The sequence below is a fragment of the Prosopis cineraria genome, unplaced genomic scaffold (assembly GCF_029017545.1).
Source record: "Prosopis cineraria cultivar Desert tree isolate PC_DT_omini unplaced genomic scaffold, ASM2901754v1 PC6, whole genome shotgun sequence".
Lineage (NCBI taxonomy): Eukaryota > Viridiplantae > Streptophyta > Magnoliopsida > Fabales > Fabaceae > Prosopis > Prosopis cineraria.
Window position 1 is genome coordinate 920,540 of NW_026555337.1, and position 15,808 is coordinate 936,347.

The 15,808-nt window shown below is 33.1% G+C and overlaps 2 protein-coding genes across 2 annotated transcripts; one reads left to right on the forward strand and one right to left on the reverse strand.

Moving 5' to 3' along the window:
* Window positions 1-2,393: 2,393 nt before the first annotated feature.
* Window positions 2,394-3,169, forward strand: LOC129313143 (histone H3.2). The gene has a single exon (XM_054956089.1). The coding sequence runs from the start codon at window positions 2,595-2,597 to the stop codon at window positions 3,003-3,005; it is 411 nt and encodes a 136-aa protein (XP_054812064.1). The 5' UTR covers window positions 2,394-2,594; the 3' UTR covers window positions 3,006-3,169.
* A 280-nt stretch (window positions 3,170-3,449) lies between these two features.
* Window positions 3,450-6,844, reverse strand: LOC129313141 (uncharacterized). Its single transcript, XM_054956086.1, has 4 exons — window positions 6,188-6,844; window positions 4,497-4,780; window positions 4,166-4,393; window positions 3,450-4,085 (listed from the first exon to the last, which is right to left on the reverse strand). The coding sequence occupies exons 1-4, from the start codon at window positions 6,603-6,605 to the stop codon at window positions 3,582-3,584; spliced, it is 1,434 nt and encodes a 477-aa protein (XP_054812061.1). The 5' UTR covers window positions 6,606-6,844; the 3' UTR covers window positions 3,450-3,581.
* Window positions 6,845-15,808: the final 8,964 nt, after the last annotated feature.

Sequence of the window (15,808 nt, forward strand, 5' to 3'; positions counted from 1 at the left end):
TTTATCAACCACCACATGGAAAAAGCCTCTTTTCTTGCTCAATTAACAACATTAGCACACTGTGCCGGAATTAAAGTGTGACGTTATCTATTCTTCAAATTATAAAACTCAAACATGTCACCAACTAGATAGGAATATATATATATATTTAAAAAAAAAAACAGGGTAGGTAGTTTAGCTATGTAAAAAAGCACAAACGCTTTTGGTGGATAAAGTGGTTGGGATTTTGATATATGTGTCTAGTCTTATTCTGACCAGCCAAGGATTTTCTGTTCGTACCTAAAACAAAACAAGATTAATCTGTTCTGGTAATGGAGGGTGTGTCATTCAACGAGAAGCCATTCCATGGGAAATTCTTACCGCCATGAGTTTTGTATTGATTTCTCTGTATTATGTGCGATTGTGCGTCAATGGCCATCCAATGGAAGCAATTAATTATGAATGACGGATTAGGCGGGGAAGGTAGCTTTTTGTTGTTTAATAATTGACTTCATTAGACAGGGATGGGGAAAAAGGATGCTTCGTAATAAGATAAACGAGGGCAAGTCTGTCATCCACGTCTAGTGGATTCAAAGCTGAGACAATACTAGTATCCCTCGACTTCTCTTGATTATTAAAAATTCAAAAATAAGGGGGACAACTTTATCACAATCATAGCTTTTTCCTGCCTTGTATTATAAGGAAATTCTGCTTCATCGAAGACAGAGAGAGAGACACAAACATGGGACCTTTCATGTCTTGTTGTCGGCGTCAGCCATTAAACAAATGCCATACCAGAAATCTTAAATATCATATCTGCTGCTTAGCCCAAACCCAATTTGAAATCCAGCACGGAATTGTGCCCCGGTTCGAGTGGGTCTTTCGTTTTCGCTGTCAGGTCAAGAGGTTAGGTTATGGTGTCTCTTTCTGAGTATCCAAAGCAATAAGAATAAAACAGGAAGCAGGAAAGAAACCATGGAAGCCAAAAGTACAATCAACTCCTCAGCAAAAGCAGATTCTCTCTCTACAGCAGGATGACAATAACGTGTAATGGAACCTTTCACGGGATCTCCACAAATATACTGCAAACTTTACGGGGTTTCAATCTACGTTATACTAACCGGACTCCTCCTTGTATCATGTCCCGGGTTTGTCCTGTTTTGCTTGTCCGTGTTCTTGCAGGACCAGATTCCCCCAGCTATATTATCGCGTGATTAACTTAAGCTCACTCCACCATTTCTTCTATTTTAATTTTAAATGCTCATACGGTTTTTACTTAACTTTGCCTTTTGTTGATTTTGTTTCTTTATGGGATATCCTGGTGCTGCGTGCAAACAACAATGTAAGGAAACATAGCACTGGAGGGAGGAAATTACCCTTGCTTCCTACTTCTAGTCTCAATTAACCTTCCGGGTCTGTCGGGCAACTAATGAGGTAGGAAGGAGTTTGGTTAAAAGTTTGGATTATGAACATAAGGAAATTTGAGCTCCCAAGAAAAAAAAAAGGTAAACAACAAAGCGCGCTCCTTCTCTTGAAACCCTCTGTATTCCAGGAAGAGAAGATTCAAGGAAGAATGACCATCAAGGACTTCCAAGGAAGGTTAACGCACTCTTCTTCTGCATGCGTGTTCTTATATGCATCAGTTTATTGAAATGTCGATACGAATTCAGAAAGTATAAATCGCCTGAGGGAGGAGGAGTGAAGGAGGACTTGTTCCAAGGACCAAGATGTTACGGGTCAATAAAATGTTGGGATTCCATTTACGGTAATTAGATTTAGGTGAGCAGTAATGTGTGGTTCAATTGACGTCTCATAGAATGATGCAGGCAAAGGGGCCCATTCTCGTCCTCCGAATGAGGCCCAATTGATGGTGAGATGACATTTGTCTATTCATCGTTAGCCCAAAAACAGCAAACCAAAACACACAGTTGGCTCGATTGATTCTGAAAGCAAAGTTTGATTCCAACGCCCGGTGGATAAAGGAATTATTCACTGTTAGTTATTTAGTTTGGTCATTGGAAAGGATGATGAAGGAATAAAATGGAATTTAACGAAATTTTTATCGATGAATAATCCGAGTTATTGATCAAGCTTATATGCATTTCTATCCTTTGACAAGCAAAAATAAAAAGTAAAAAAAATTCCTGAGGACCCGAATGCTTTTTCCCCATTAGTTTGCTCGTTAAGAAAAACTTTCATCAATTTAATTAACTCAATTTATGAATGATAAGTGACGACAGGGTAATTTATGTCGAATAATAATTCCCATCTCAGAAGGTGAAATATTAGTTTAGCCCTTGTAAATTTTAAAGCACCAAAGCTCCAAATAGAAAACCAAGTTGTAGCGCCAAACAAAGCCGAGTGATCCGTATCTCCACCAAAAATTAATTTAATTTTGAGTTACCGCCCTCGGGGATCGAATTCTATTGGTCCCTTGTGCCTCGCCACGGATTACTACCCCATCTTCTCCGCTTCACTCAATCTCTGCCGTTGGTTCAGAGAAGCATCGACGCTCCATATATTTCTAATTCTGCCGATAAATTGCTTGCCCTAGATGGTGACACCGTCAAGTCTCCTGAAACAGAAAACGGGCTTGATTTCCTCTCTGCATTGAGATGGCACGAACCAAGCAAACTGCTCGCAAGTCCACCGGAGGGAAGGCGCCGAGGAAGCAGCTGGCCACCAAAGCGGCCAGGAAATCGGCTCCTGCGACCGGGGGTGTGAAGAAACCCCATAGGTTCAGGCCGGGAACGGTGGCGCTGCGGGAGATCAGAAAGTATCAGAAGAGCACGGAGCTTCTGATCCGAAAGCTTCCGTTTCAGAGGCTGGTGAGAGAGATTGCTCAGGATTTCAAGACCGATCTTCGATTCCAGAGCAGTGCTGTGGCTGCATTGCAGGAGGCGGCCGAGGCATACTTGGTTGGGCTATTTGAGGACACCAATCTCTGTGCCATTCATGCGAAGAGGGTAACCATCATGCCTAAGGATATTCAACTCGCTCGTAGAATTAGGGGTGAGAGGGCTTAGTCTTTCTGGAATTGTTGCCAACATGTCATGTGCTACATTTTAGTCCTGCTTTAGCTAAGCATCTTAAGTACTTTCTACTCGCCTTCAAAGCCTCAGGCCAGAATCCATCCCATGTAATTGAAATTTAATCTATATATTGATTGGATTATCTCGTCTTTTCTTTAGCTGTTTTTTGTCAGGATTTGATATTTAACGTACCCATTCCATTATTGTTGTTTCATCATCCGGTGGCCGCTTACAAACACGTATCTTATGACCAAGATGATCAGATGAAGCAGCTTCAAGATTACATTGTTTGTCTTTATTAGTGAACTTAACAATCTGGATTGGATCCTATGAAGTTGCCGAGCAACGGAATTTTTTTTTAATTGTATTAATAATTTATCGACATTAATATTGATCACTTTTGACGATGTTAACAGATTTAATGATAAGTATAAGCAATCATAGTAACATTACACTGTTATTTATCAAAAATGGCAAAGGTTTTCCCAAACAACTTAAACCTATCTCTAAAGATAAGCGCTACATATCAAATTATGTACGTAAAAAGTGACATACTTCATAGAAGGAACATCAAACCCAATTGCTGGAGACGGAGAAGTCGTGGAATCTGAAGGAGAGATCACCAGCAGTGTCTCTCTGGATCCTGGACTCTGATCTCTCGCTGCTGCTAACTTCAACTGCAGCAGATGGTTGCGGGAGCAATTCCTGAGTTTCACTATCAATGGAATCATGGATTGGTAATTGAGCTTCATCGGGTAACGGAGACGGATCTCTAAACCTAGTGCTTCCTCCACTTGTAGAAGCCAATGCTGGGTCCCACAGGAAGACGTGCATTATAATGGGAGCCCTGGCGTGTCTGTGCAAGGACAGCTTCTGGCTGAGCGAAACCGTGTCGAAGCACCGAATGGCTCCGGTAGCTGAAACCAACCACGGAAGCACTTTCTGACTTGAAATTCTCGAAACAACCAATAACCTTGAAGTGTTGGATGCTTCCTTGTACAGATTGCTGAGCCCTGATCGCGTGGCAGGTAGATTTTCCTGACCATTAATCACTGAGGAGATGAAAATAAATCCCTGTTGATTGCACGAATACACTTATTAGGGAATTACAATCCAGTATCAGAGGCAATGCTTTAAAGATCAAAGAGGAATACCTCTTCTGTGCGACTAATGGCAAAGCCGAGCTTTGCGTCGCTCTCTTTTAGTTTGATCTCAACTGGGAACTCCTCCCCAATTGGAGCGTACCACAGTCGAACTGCCCGGACAACACCTATATCCACCCCATGGTAATCCTCGAAGCCGTAAAGGCTTGCGTTTGCAAGGTTTGCCAAGTCGGATAATGACCCTGCACTCACAGTTGACGACGCTGTCTCTCCGGAGATCTGTCTCCCCAACAGAAGAAGATAAATTCCGTTATTCAGTTACCACATGATCGTCTCCTAAAATGAACGAACTAGGCATAAATTATGTGAATGGGGAACGGACCTTGGTAAGCAGTGACTCAGTTTGGATGTTGATAAAGACGATGGGAACCCCTGAAGACTGAGCAGCTTGAAGCCATGCATTTGCCCGGGCCAGCGTGTCTTCTAGATCATTATAGCGAGAAGCTGCGCGATCTGAAGTTTTCGGAAGGAACAGCATGGAAAGGAAGTTGCTAGAATTGGGAACTGGTAGCAACTCCTGCATCCTTCTCTCCCATGGATACGATACATATCCATCTTGAGGTCGAGCCCTATTTAGTTCATTCGCCATCCTTGAGGCCCTTGAACCTGCGAATTAACAAATCATTGATATATATATATATATATATATATAGCAATGTGAAGGGAAAATAGGGAGGGATCATCACATATGCATCTAGACTTTGGCTCAGAAGAAATATCCTCAAATGATATATCCATGAATGGCTGTGTTCAAGTTTCTATAGGTTACTCAAGGAATTACTGCTATGCTGTTACGTTGGATGCAAAACTACTTTCGTCTATACGTAGTGGTGCCAATTGCTAGACCTAATCAGAACCTTAAGGCGTTGGTAAACAACCGGTGTCAATATCCCCACCGACCACAAAGTTGACAGCGCCGTTTTCCCTTCAACCTCATTCTGAGACGTGCAAGGGATAGGTTCCTCCTCCTCAATTAACTAGGATAGTACAAAACTACAACTTCGGCAACACGTGTCGTTATGACTGAGGTCAACTTCGCACAAGTAACAAGGATCACGCACCTTGGTGCTGGAGTGGAGCCAAAAAAACAAAAGTCGGCTTTCGCGTTCACATAATCACATGCCAGTGCCAGATTAATGCCTCAAACAAATATCGTGGAAAAAAATTAAGGATTTGATCCACCCAAAATATATATGCCAGACTCCACACTGGAAGTTCAACAAGACCTCATTTTGTTGAATGCAGCCGGAGATTTGAATTTCTTCTTCAATTATACAATTTATTATTTACCTTTTTTCAAATTTTTGGTGTCATTAGCCTCAAACTACGTAAATTCTGTGAATATATACCTATACACAAATTTTCATTCTTTTAAAATTTGTCTAATTTTTTTTGTACTTTTTTAATTAATTCTTAAAGGAGACTCCGCTTGGTATTCTAGAAAGAATGGAAAAGAGGATTAATCCACAAAGTCAAAATAAGCCCAAAAGATTTTTTTTTTTTTTTAGATTGACATAGATAATGCCCTTTCACACCAGCACATAAATGATAAAAACATTACACACATATTTAAAAATAAATTTTAAGAGATATATACAGTTTTATTTATAAAAAAAAATTTGATGGCCAGCTAATTACCCTTAGCTCTTGGGAAAATGGTAGCTAATACTAAAAGAGAAATGGAAAGTATGAAAATAACATCTTCGAAGTTTTTAACTTTTAAATTTTTTAAGATATATAAAGCAGTTTAAATTTTATTATTTTTGAAGCTTCTTTTTTTTTTAAATAGTTTAAAAATGTAGAGATTATATTATATGCAGAAAGCCGCCAAAGAAGAATGTGCACAGGCGTCCAAAAGCGAATAGATAATTAGACACTATTGTCTCCCGTAGCTTTCCGGACGATCGTTCTGAACGGAACGTATTGGGTTCGAGATGCAGAAGTCTTTGAGAAAATTACATCTAATGAAAAAAATTAATAAAGAGGAATGTTGATAGATAGCAAGAGCAATACCTTGAAGCTGGAAGCACTCGGCCTCGGATCGATCCAAGAAACCGACAACGTAATTGGGATCAGTGATAGACCTGAGGACGTACTGCTTCTTGTCGTTAGGGACGATACAGGCCTGCAATTCGGCAAACTCATGAGGTCCACGGCGGACCCGAACCACTATGGAGGTGTCCTTCTTCTTATAGGAGTCCTGGAGGATCTTGTTGACGCCGCTCCTGCCGTTCTTGAAGGGAGCTTTGAATCGGATCAAGGAGTTGGGCGACGATCCGATTCTAAGCTCCTCGACTATGTCGCCGGACTGAAGCATGTCCCCCGACCATTCCTCCGATTTGGCACTTCCCCTGAGGCATTCGACGGACACCACTTTCAGGTCTCGGGTCGGCGAGTCGGTGCTGCTCTGACTCGCTCGATCCATGGTCATGTTTAGGTTTGTGTACCCCCAAAAAGCCCCAACCTACCTATCACACGGATATTTGCTCGCAATTAATTGAGAGAGAGAATCCGTTTCTTTGTGTTGTGCTCACGAGTTGTTACCGAGATGTGAAACCAAACCTGATGCGAAGGCGATTAGGCCTCCATATATACAGAATGAATTAACGAATTAAAGTCAATGCAACAGCAGCCTCTGAGAGCTTAATGTGAACTCCAAAACCTGAAATTTTCGTTGGGCACTATTAAACGAATAGAATATTGAGGAACGCATTGACTAGCAATCTGTCCTAAATTATGATTGCTGTGGAAAACTATATTCATCTCTTTTTTTATTTATAAATCTATTTTAACATGTTTTATTAAAATTAAAAAAATTTAAAATTTATTTTCTAAAAATTTAATAAATTCTTAATTCTATCTCTATTATATATATATATATATATTTTTTTTTTTAATAATTTATTTTCTCTCTTTAATATTGGTTCAAAAAATTTATGAAAAAAAATTTAATGGTGTATCTTATAAATAGAATAAAAAAAAGACTTACTCCTTCCGTTAAAAAAGATAAAGCATTTTTTAAAAAGTTTGATGTTAAAAAATATAAAATATTTTTAATTTTTTAAGGTATAATCATTGTCTTCTTTTTTTAAAAAAATGACCTTATTGAAGAAATCACTTTATATTTATTTTAGAGTGAAACATTCTATTAAATATAAGTAAATATAAAAAATAAATTTAATTTGAAGACAAGTAATTACTTCTCTTGTCTTCTTAATAAGTCATTTTTAACCAAACTCATTAATATCAATGCAAAAAAAAAAGTAAAAGGAATAAAAACGTATAAAATTTTAAATATGCTCTTATATAACTAATTTAAAAGGTGATGTTATGTTTTTTTTTCATGATAATTGTAGAAATACATTTTAAATATTACCTACAAAGCTAAATCGTGACTTATAAATAAATAAGATCAAATGAATTTTCTAAAAAGTACCTTATAAATGGGATTAGAAAGAGTACTTTATTGGAATGAAATTCAATTAAAATCACTTGCTTCCTGTTGTTTACCATGATCAACCCTGCTCTTTCCGTGTATTTTCCAATCATCTTCTTTGAATATTGTAAAATTAATAATTTTAATCTGGTGAGAACATATAGCGCAGGTTGAGGCCTCGAAATGGTGTATAATCTGTTGCTCTGTTGTAGATTTTTGGTAATAAAATATACTTCCAAGTTTGCGTGCATTTATGGATTTTGTTGGCTTGTTAATGGTCAGTTTTTACACTATTTTTTATTAATTTGATTGATAATCTTCCTTTTGTTTCAAAACTATATTTTTTCCCCAAAATTTTGTTTCAAAAATATTTATCTTTATGAAAAATTGTTTGATATTATTTGTCTCTTTAAACTTTTAAAACACTATATTTTTTTATTTTTATTGCTCATAATATCTTTTTATTAGAGATAATATCATTCGAGACACGGTTGGATATTAAATATAGATACTTCTTTAATATGAATTTGAATTTTTTGTCGCTACGATATGAGGAATTTGCTCCTCTCACCAGACTCAATCCTTATTGGTTTTTTTTTCCCTCTATTTTATTCTTAGAGCCATTGAAGTACTATCAAGAGCTAGGAAATTAATGGAATATACAAAAACAATTGAGGGCAAATTGAATAAAGTATATTATATTTTGACATATTAATTGTACGTACTTGTTACTTTAAAAGAAAAATATTTTGAAACAGATGAGTTGTTTTAAAATTTATAGATATATAGTGAGATGAAGTGTGTATTTGGCTTAAAAAATTTACAACTGAAGTTAGGATTTAATTGAGGTTAGGAGAAAAGTCAATGAATGTAACGTGATTTATATTTAAATATCTCTTTTTCAAAAGTCGGATGGACAAATTAAAATTTGTTTAAATAATTTGATTCAAAAGTCAGTTTTGTGAATAAGTTGATATTTTCTAAAAAAAATATGAAACTTAAAATTACATTTAAAAAAACATAGATTTTTTTTACCAACTAAAAAAACATAGATTACAAATATAAAATATATTGATAAGTCAAAAATATTAGTTTTCAAAAAATGTAAAATTAAATGATAAAATTCAAAATACTTAATTATGAAAAGTTGAAATAAATTTATAAATTTAAATAAATATGATATATATATCTTTTAGCAAATAAAATATTAAACTTATAAAATAAAAATAAAACATATTCAGAACATTATAAAATTATAATGTTATATTATGATATTTTTGTTATGATTTTTATTTATTTGTTCTAGATATTTTAAATTCTTTCTTATCTTCATAAATTTCACATATATTCTAGGTATTTTATACTTTAAATTTTAAATTTCCTAAAATATAGAATTTTTATTTTATAAAATTGATTGATATTTTATTTGTTGGATCATTATATTTATATACTATAATTATACTCCCTCCATTCAAAAATATTGGACATTTTTAATCAAATTTTACCCCCAGTAAAGTAATTATATCTTCAGACTAACCCTATCTTTTCATATTTATCCTTATTAGACTTTCTACGATAAATATAAAGTCATTATTAATAGAGGTACTTAAAAAAAAGGTAATGATTGTATCTCAAAAAACTAAAAATGCTTTACATTTTTTAACATCTAACTTCTCAAAAAATATCTTATATTTTTAAACGGAGGGAATAATTATCTTATAATATTATAATTTGAAATAGAATATTTATAAGGGTTTTTACACACAGCCCATATCATAAGATTAAGTAAAAGAAATAATTCATCCTTTCTTAAATTTTAAAAATGACCTTTTTAATATTTAGTTTATAATTAATTTATAAAATTACCCTTTTAATATCTCCTTTTTTCAAATACCAAAAGATTCAAAACTCAATAAATCTCTGCAACTGAAGGCAATGAATGTGAGATATATAGTCTAAGATGGCATTTTTTTTAGAGATGAACGTGAAAAGGAAGACAGAACTAGATGCAAGAGAAACCAATGCGAGACAGTAGAACAGTATGAAAAAGCCATAGTCACAATTGCAAGAGACAAATGCAAGGTGAGATATATCGACGGTACTTGACGGAATGGAGCACGTCGATGGGGAGATGGAGCAATAAATTTATGATTTTTTATTTTATTAGTTTAAGTATTTGACTCTCTATGATAAACTAAGAGTTTAAAATTTTTTGTAGACTGTGTTTGATCTATTTTGGACAAATGATTATATATTTTTTGTGTTACTGATTCACAATACTATATCATTGATATAATGCTATATATCACTGATATACTATCACAGATCAACATAACTAGACAATTAGATATAAATTTATTTATCATTGATATATATATATATATATATATGTATGTATGTATGTATGGATGTATATCAATGATGTAATTTCACAGATCAATAGCATGAAAAATACATAATCATTTATCCAAAATAAATCAAATACAGTCAACAAAAAATTTAATGTTACCGAGAGATGTGAAGATGGTGAAAATCTAATGACAGATAATAGATTTTAACTTAGTCTTCTGCTTCCAGAAATGAAGATTCATCGTCAATGTCTAATGCCCTCTTCATAGTGTTCTTGGAAAAAACAAAGAAGCAAAAAAAAAAAAAAAGCTCTGTGATGAAGAAAGACAATGGCTTTATATTCAGAGAAAAAAAGGAATGATTTAGAGGAAAAAGAAGAAGAAAGATTCAATCAGTTTAGGATTAATTACAATAGATTATTGTGCTTTAATAATAAATTTAATTTGAAGATTAAAAAAATAAAATACATCTAATTTATTTTATGAATGGGCCATATTTTAAAATATTTAAAAATCTCATCCATAATTTTTGGGAACTGTATTTTTTTGGCCATTAAGCTAATTTCCTCTATTTAGAAAAAGATAAATTAATATAACATTATAATTATATTATAATATATTTATATTTATAATTATTCCTCCTCGGTCATCCCCTTCTTCTTCCTCAAATTGCAGAATAGAAGCTACGAATAGACAAGATGAGCAAATGACGTCCAACCTCAGCTAAACCCATGGCAAAACTCATGGACAATGACAATGACGACTGCAGAGACAATGACAACCCCAAAGGCTTGCTTGCATTCACCAAAAGAGAGAAAATTGTAAGCTATTACAATGTTGATATATGTGGTTATCACTATGAAAATAATATCAAGAAAGAAAGCAGACTTGAGATTTGCACGGCTAAGTTCACATGTAGTGGTGACAATGAAAGAGAAAACCTTATACCAACCACTAAACAACCTAGTTGCATGCCCTAAGATTGTTGCCAATGGCCCCAAACGCGAGCAACACACATAGTTGAGATCGGTTGGCAATAGTGGCGATGATCTCTAGTCAAATTCGATAGAGCAAGGGAGAAGGAGGTGAAGAGCGAGCAAGAGATGACGACGACATGAAGAAAGAAGGTGAGAAGAAGAGCAATTGGCTTTCAAAAATGATACCGTGGAAGGAGAGAATTGGTAGAGGTGAAGATAATAAAGAAAGAGAAAAGTATTGGGCATTGGCTTTCATAAAGCTACCACAGAAACTTGAGCAGTTGGTTATCACAAAAACGCTTATTAGGACCTAATGTTAGTTTGATTTTTTTTTTAATCCAAACATAACTTTTTAAACTTTTAACATCCCAAACCAAAGTTGAGGATATCCTAACTTCCGTTGAGATTTAATTCAAATATGCTCAAAAAATGAGTGGTGAAGAGTTGGGAGGGTGGATGCGAGTTCGGTCAAAAACCGTTGAACGAAAACACAGCCCAGCATCATCATCATCATTCGGTGGATCCAACCAGCGGTATTATTATGGTTCCATGGTTGCCTTCCTCCTCCATCTCATCTACGGTCAAGGCTGTAAGCCATTCAACCCACGTGTTCTCTGACCCTTCCTATTCGTTTTATCAGCACTTTGAATTACGCTTGACCATTTATTAACTCCTTTCGTTCAATCACAGTTCAACACAATATTCAACATCATGTGAAAGTGAACGCTGAGGACTAAACATTTGTTTTTACACCAGCTTTAAAGCCTTATCCAATATTTTTGCCCCACAAGGAACGAGAGAGGGCACGATCGTGATATTCAATCCCAATTCAGCGCTCCAGCTATCCAATTACTCGAATTTCGTCTTGATGAGCATTTTATGGACAATTTCACCGCAATAATACAAACAAAATTTCTATTTACCCACATGCTACGATTTCAAAAATATTCTAAATAGCATAAATTATATCTCAGTTTGAAGCCAACCAAATTTTAGATTTTTTTAACATAAAAGTACAGAATTACGTTTAAATCACATTGAGTAATATACCTTTATTTAACAAAAAACAAAAAAGCTGATATAACAGGGGTAGCATTGCAGGCTGCGCTTGCCCCTCTCTTCCCACATCCGTTCCTTGGAGCGGGATCCTCTCATTGTTGCAATTCTTAGCGGCCTTAAGAATCTCTAACGTCTGAGCTAAGTGTTGGTTTAGATTTTAATTGAATATAATAAATTATAAAAATAATTAATTAAATAATAAATTTTAATTTTAATTAATTATTTTATAATGCAATCTATTTTGCTATTGTTATTTTGAAATTAAATTTAATAGAATTGAAGATATTTGAATAATTTATTCAGAATCAATTTTAACTGTATAAATTACCATAAAAAATATTACTTTTCAAAATTAAATTATTAATAAATTGGTATCTAATATTATTAAATTTTATTTAAAAATTTAAATATATTATTTAAATTATATATCTGATTAATTATAAAAATTTAAATTATAATAATATTAACAATTTTAATTTACTTAAATGAATAACTCAATATATTTTAATTCAAATAAATTTAATAAAAGAGAAATATTTAATTTTTAAATATCAAATATCAATTTTCAATAACTAATGAAGATAATAACATACAAGTTAGTCTCTAATGACATCACATAGATGAGCAATATCTGATGAGATATTAAGCATTGCTTAGAAATTTTGGTAACATAAAAAATATAGTAATGTAATAAATGATGCAAAATCTCTTTCACTAGACTTTTGCAATAATTTTTACAATGACCCTCAATTTTAAATTAAATTAAATTAATTTTTCTCTACCAATTAACATTTTATTTAAATCAGTTTTATAGCAAGTGCTAAGTGGAGGATGGTGATTGACAAGAACTTATGCTAGTTGCATTTTTGAGGATCCAAAATTTAAATTTTACTAAGAAAAAAATAAAAAAGAAGAGAGTTTGATTTTAGTTTTATTAAATTTTATACCTTTTTTATAATTTTTTGAACCTTTCTTTAATTTTTCTATATTCCTTGAATAATTTGAAACAAAAGTCGAGTCAAGAAGCTTTGAGAACAAATCAATTTTTAGATAAATAGGTGTTTGGATAATTTTGGCAAAAATCTATTTTTTTCTTCAAATAATGGATTAAAATGCTATCCAAACATGCACTAAGTAATCTATTAGTCCATGATGCGCCATGTAAGGAGGATTTTAAAAGGAAAATGGCAATAAAGTCCAAAAAGAAAAGAAATCAATTGTAGTTATATTTTTGGTAAAAATTTCTAGCAAACAAGTTGTAAAAATTAATTCAAACAATTACAAATAGGAATTCTAATTATAACATGAGAGTTACATTTAAAATTTAAATATCTTATTTTTAATTAGAATATATGGATTTGTAATTATTTAAATAAATATTTATAACTTATTTTTTAAAGAAAAATTTACAAGGAATATAATTATATTAATTCATTGTGAATTGCAGTTAAGTCCTAAAAAAATAATTAATTACAGTTAGGCTCCAACTAAATTTTTCTTTGAAAAATAAGTTTTAGATATTTATTCAAATAATTGCAAATCCAAATGTTTTAATTGAAAATAAGATATTTAAATTTCAAATATAAATCTCAATTTATAATTAGGATTCCTGTTTACAACTATCTAAAACTCATTTTTTTAGAATTTTTTTTAAAATATAACTATCATTTTCCTTTTAAAAAAAAAAATCTTTGTGACATTGTGCATTATGAACTAATTGATTGCTTAAACGTCCAAGATTTTGAGATTCTGAGGGCCGCTAAATATAGTGACAACAAACGGATCTAATTCCCCTTTCCCTTCTTCCCTCCCTTCTCCCTCCTTTTGTTTGTGTGGTTTATTATGCCCCTCCTCCTTGCCTCTCCTTTCCAGTGTGTAATATATTTGTTAGCCTTCTTTTCCTTTTGCCAACATATATATACACTTGAGTATTTATACATATCATAAAAATACATAAATTTTTATAATTACAATTATATAAATTTATATAAACTTTATAAATAAGATTAGAGGGAGTATATAAATAATTGAGAAAATTGGTGAAAAGGATCAGGTTAAAAGGCAAATTAGTCCTAGGGATCAAATGTTCTTGAAGGACCAAATTTGTTATTTTATTCAAAAAAGGATGAAAAGAATGAACAAAAATGCCCTTTGTTATTGTGAGAAAATGATTTAGTAAATTGGAGACAATTTTTGGTGACTCTACTCCAAGCCATCACCTTCCTCCTTTGCCATTTCATTTCCATTGCCATCGATCACTCTCGAACTCACCTTTACTGACGTTCACGCCATTGTACTTAATCTCCCTTGAACTCTCTGCAAAACAAAACCTTCAATCGTGTTCCTCTAAAATTCCTCATCCCTAAGCCTCTCATACTCTCAAGCCCTTCCCTCACACTTACAAACACACTTACTTCTCATCATTCACTTCCACCAACAGAAACCCTTGGATCCATCACATCTATGTCTCCACCATTGTCTACCTTACCATCGGCCACCCTTCAAGCCTAAGCTATCACCTCCCTCAGTTCCATTCGCCCCTGGTTCACTTTTAGATTGATTACTCATTGCCATTTACTATTGCTTTTTTGATTATGTATTGACTTAAATGGCACTCTTGGCTTTTGGTTAATCATTTCATTTTAGATAAACATCAAATACTTGAGTATAGCATGACATGAATAACCTACTTGTGATGGCTACTAATTTTTATTTTAGGCATAATGTTTTAAATGCATTGAAGCATAATATTTTGCATAAGATGAGAAGAAATAAGTTCAAGTTAAGAAGCTCTTGCAAATTCAATTCATGCATATCATAACTCAAGTAAGATATAAGAAAATGCTAATCAAGGAATTCCCTTCGAAGATTAAATGAAATCGTGATTGTACTTTGAAATATACTTATAACCCTTCTCCTTATTTGTTTTTCTTTTGTATAGGATAAGATGTTGTTTAATATACGCATAATGTTGTTCTTAAGCCCCCATGGTATATTTTTTGATATGGGCTGCTGTATAGCCTTTATTTATCATTTTGATCGTACTTATAAGTACATTGAAATTATTGTTTTTTGTTCTCAATCTTCACATTTACTTGTTTTTTTTTTTAGACAAGTCAGTCGTCCTCCATGTTACATTGCTAAACCTGCATCTTTTACAAGTTAACATGCTTGTCATACATTGTATACTACTTAAAAGGAGAGAAATTATTGTGAGTGTTCCCTTATTTATTTTTTGTATAAGGTAGGATGTAATTTGACTTAGACATAATATTTTTCTTATTTCCTATGGTATATTTTTTTATTTGGGTGCCCTATAGTCTTTGTTTATCATTTGGTTTATACTTGGCACAATGACAAACATAAACTAATGGAATTATTGTTGTTTTTGTCATATTTTTTCTATTCATAGTCCCCTTAGATATTTACTTTTTTCCATTGAAAATTCGATTATTCTTTACATAAAATTATTGAATCGTCACATGTTAGTATGACAATTACACATAATATATTGTGAATTACATGTAAATCAAATATAGAGAGAGCCCCCACTGTTAGTGCCCTTCTAATTACATGAAAATGACAACTAATTACATGCAAATCAATATAAGAAAAAAATTTGAGAGCATACCTGAGGAATACTCCCTCCGGTCCAGAATATAAGCATTTTCCTTAAGCTAACTTTGGTTTAAAATATAAACAACCTAGTACATGTAAAAAAATCACAATTTTATCCCTTGTATTTATTAACCTAGATATTTGTGTAAGTGTATGTCTCACTCATCATGAAGTGCTTTGGTAATTTAAACTAAGG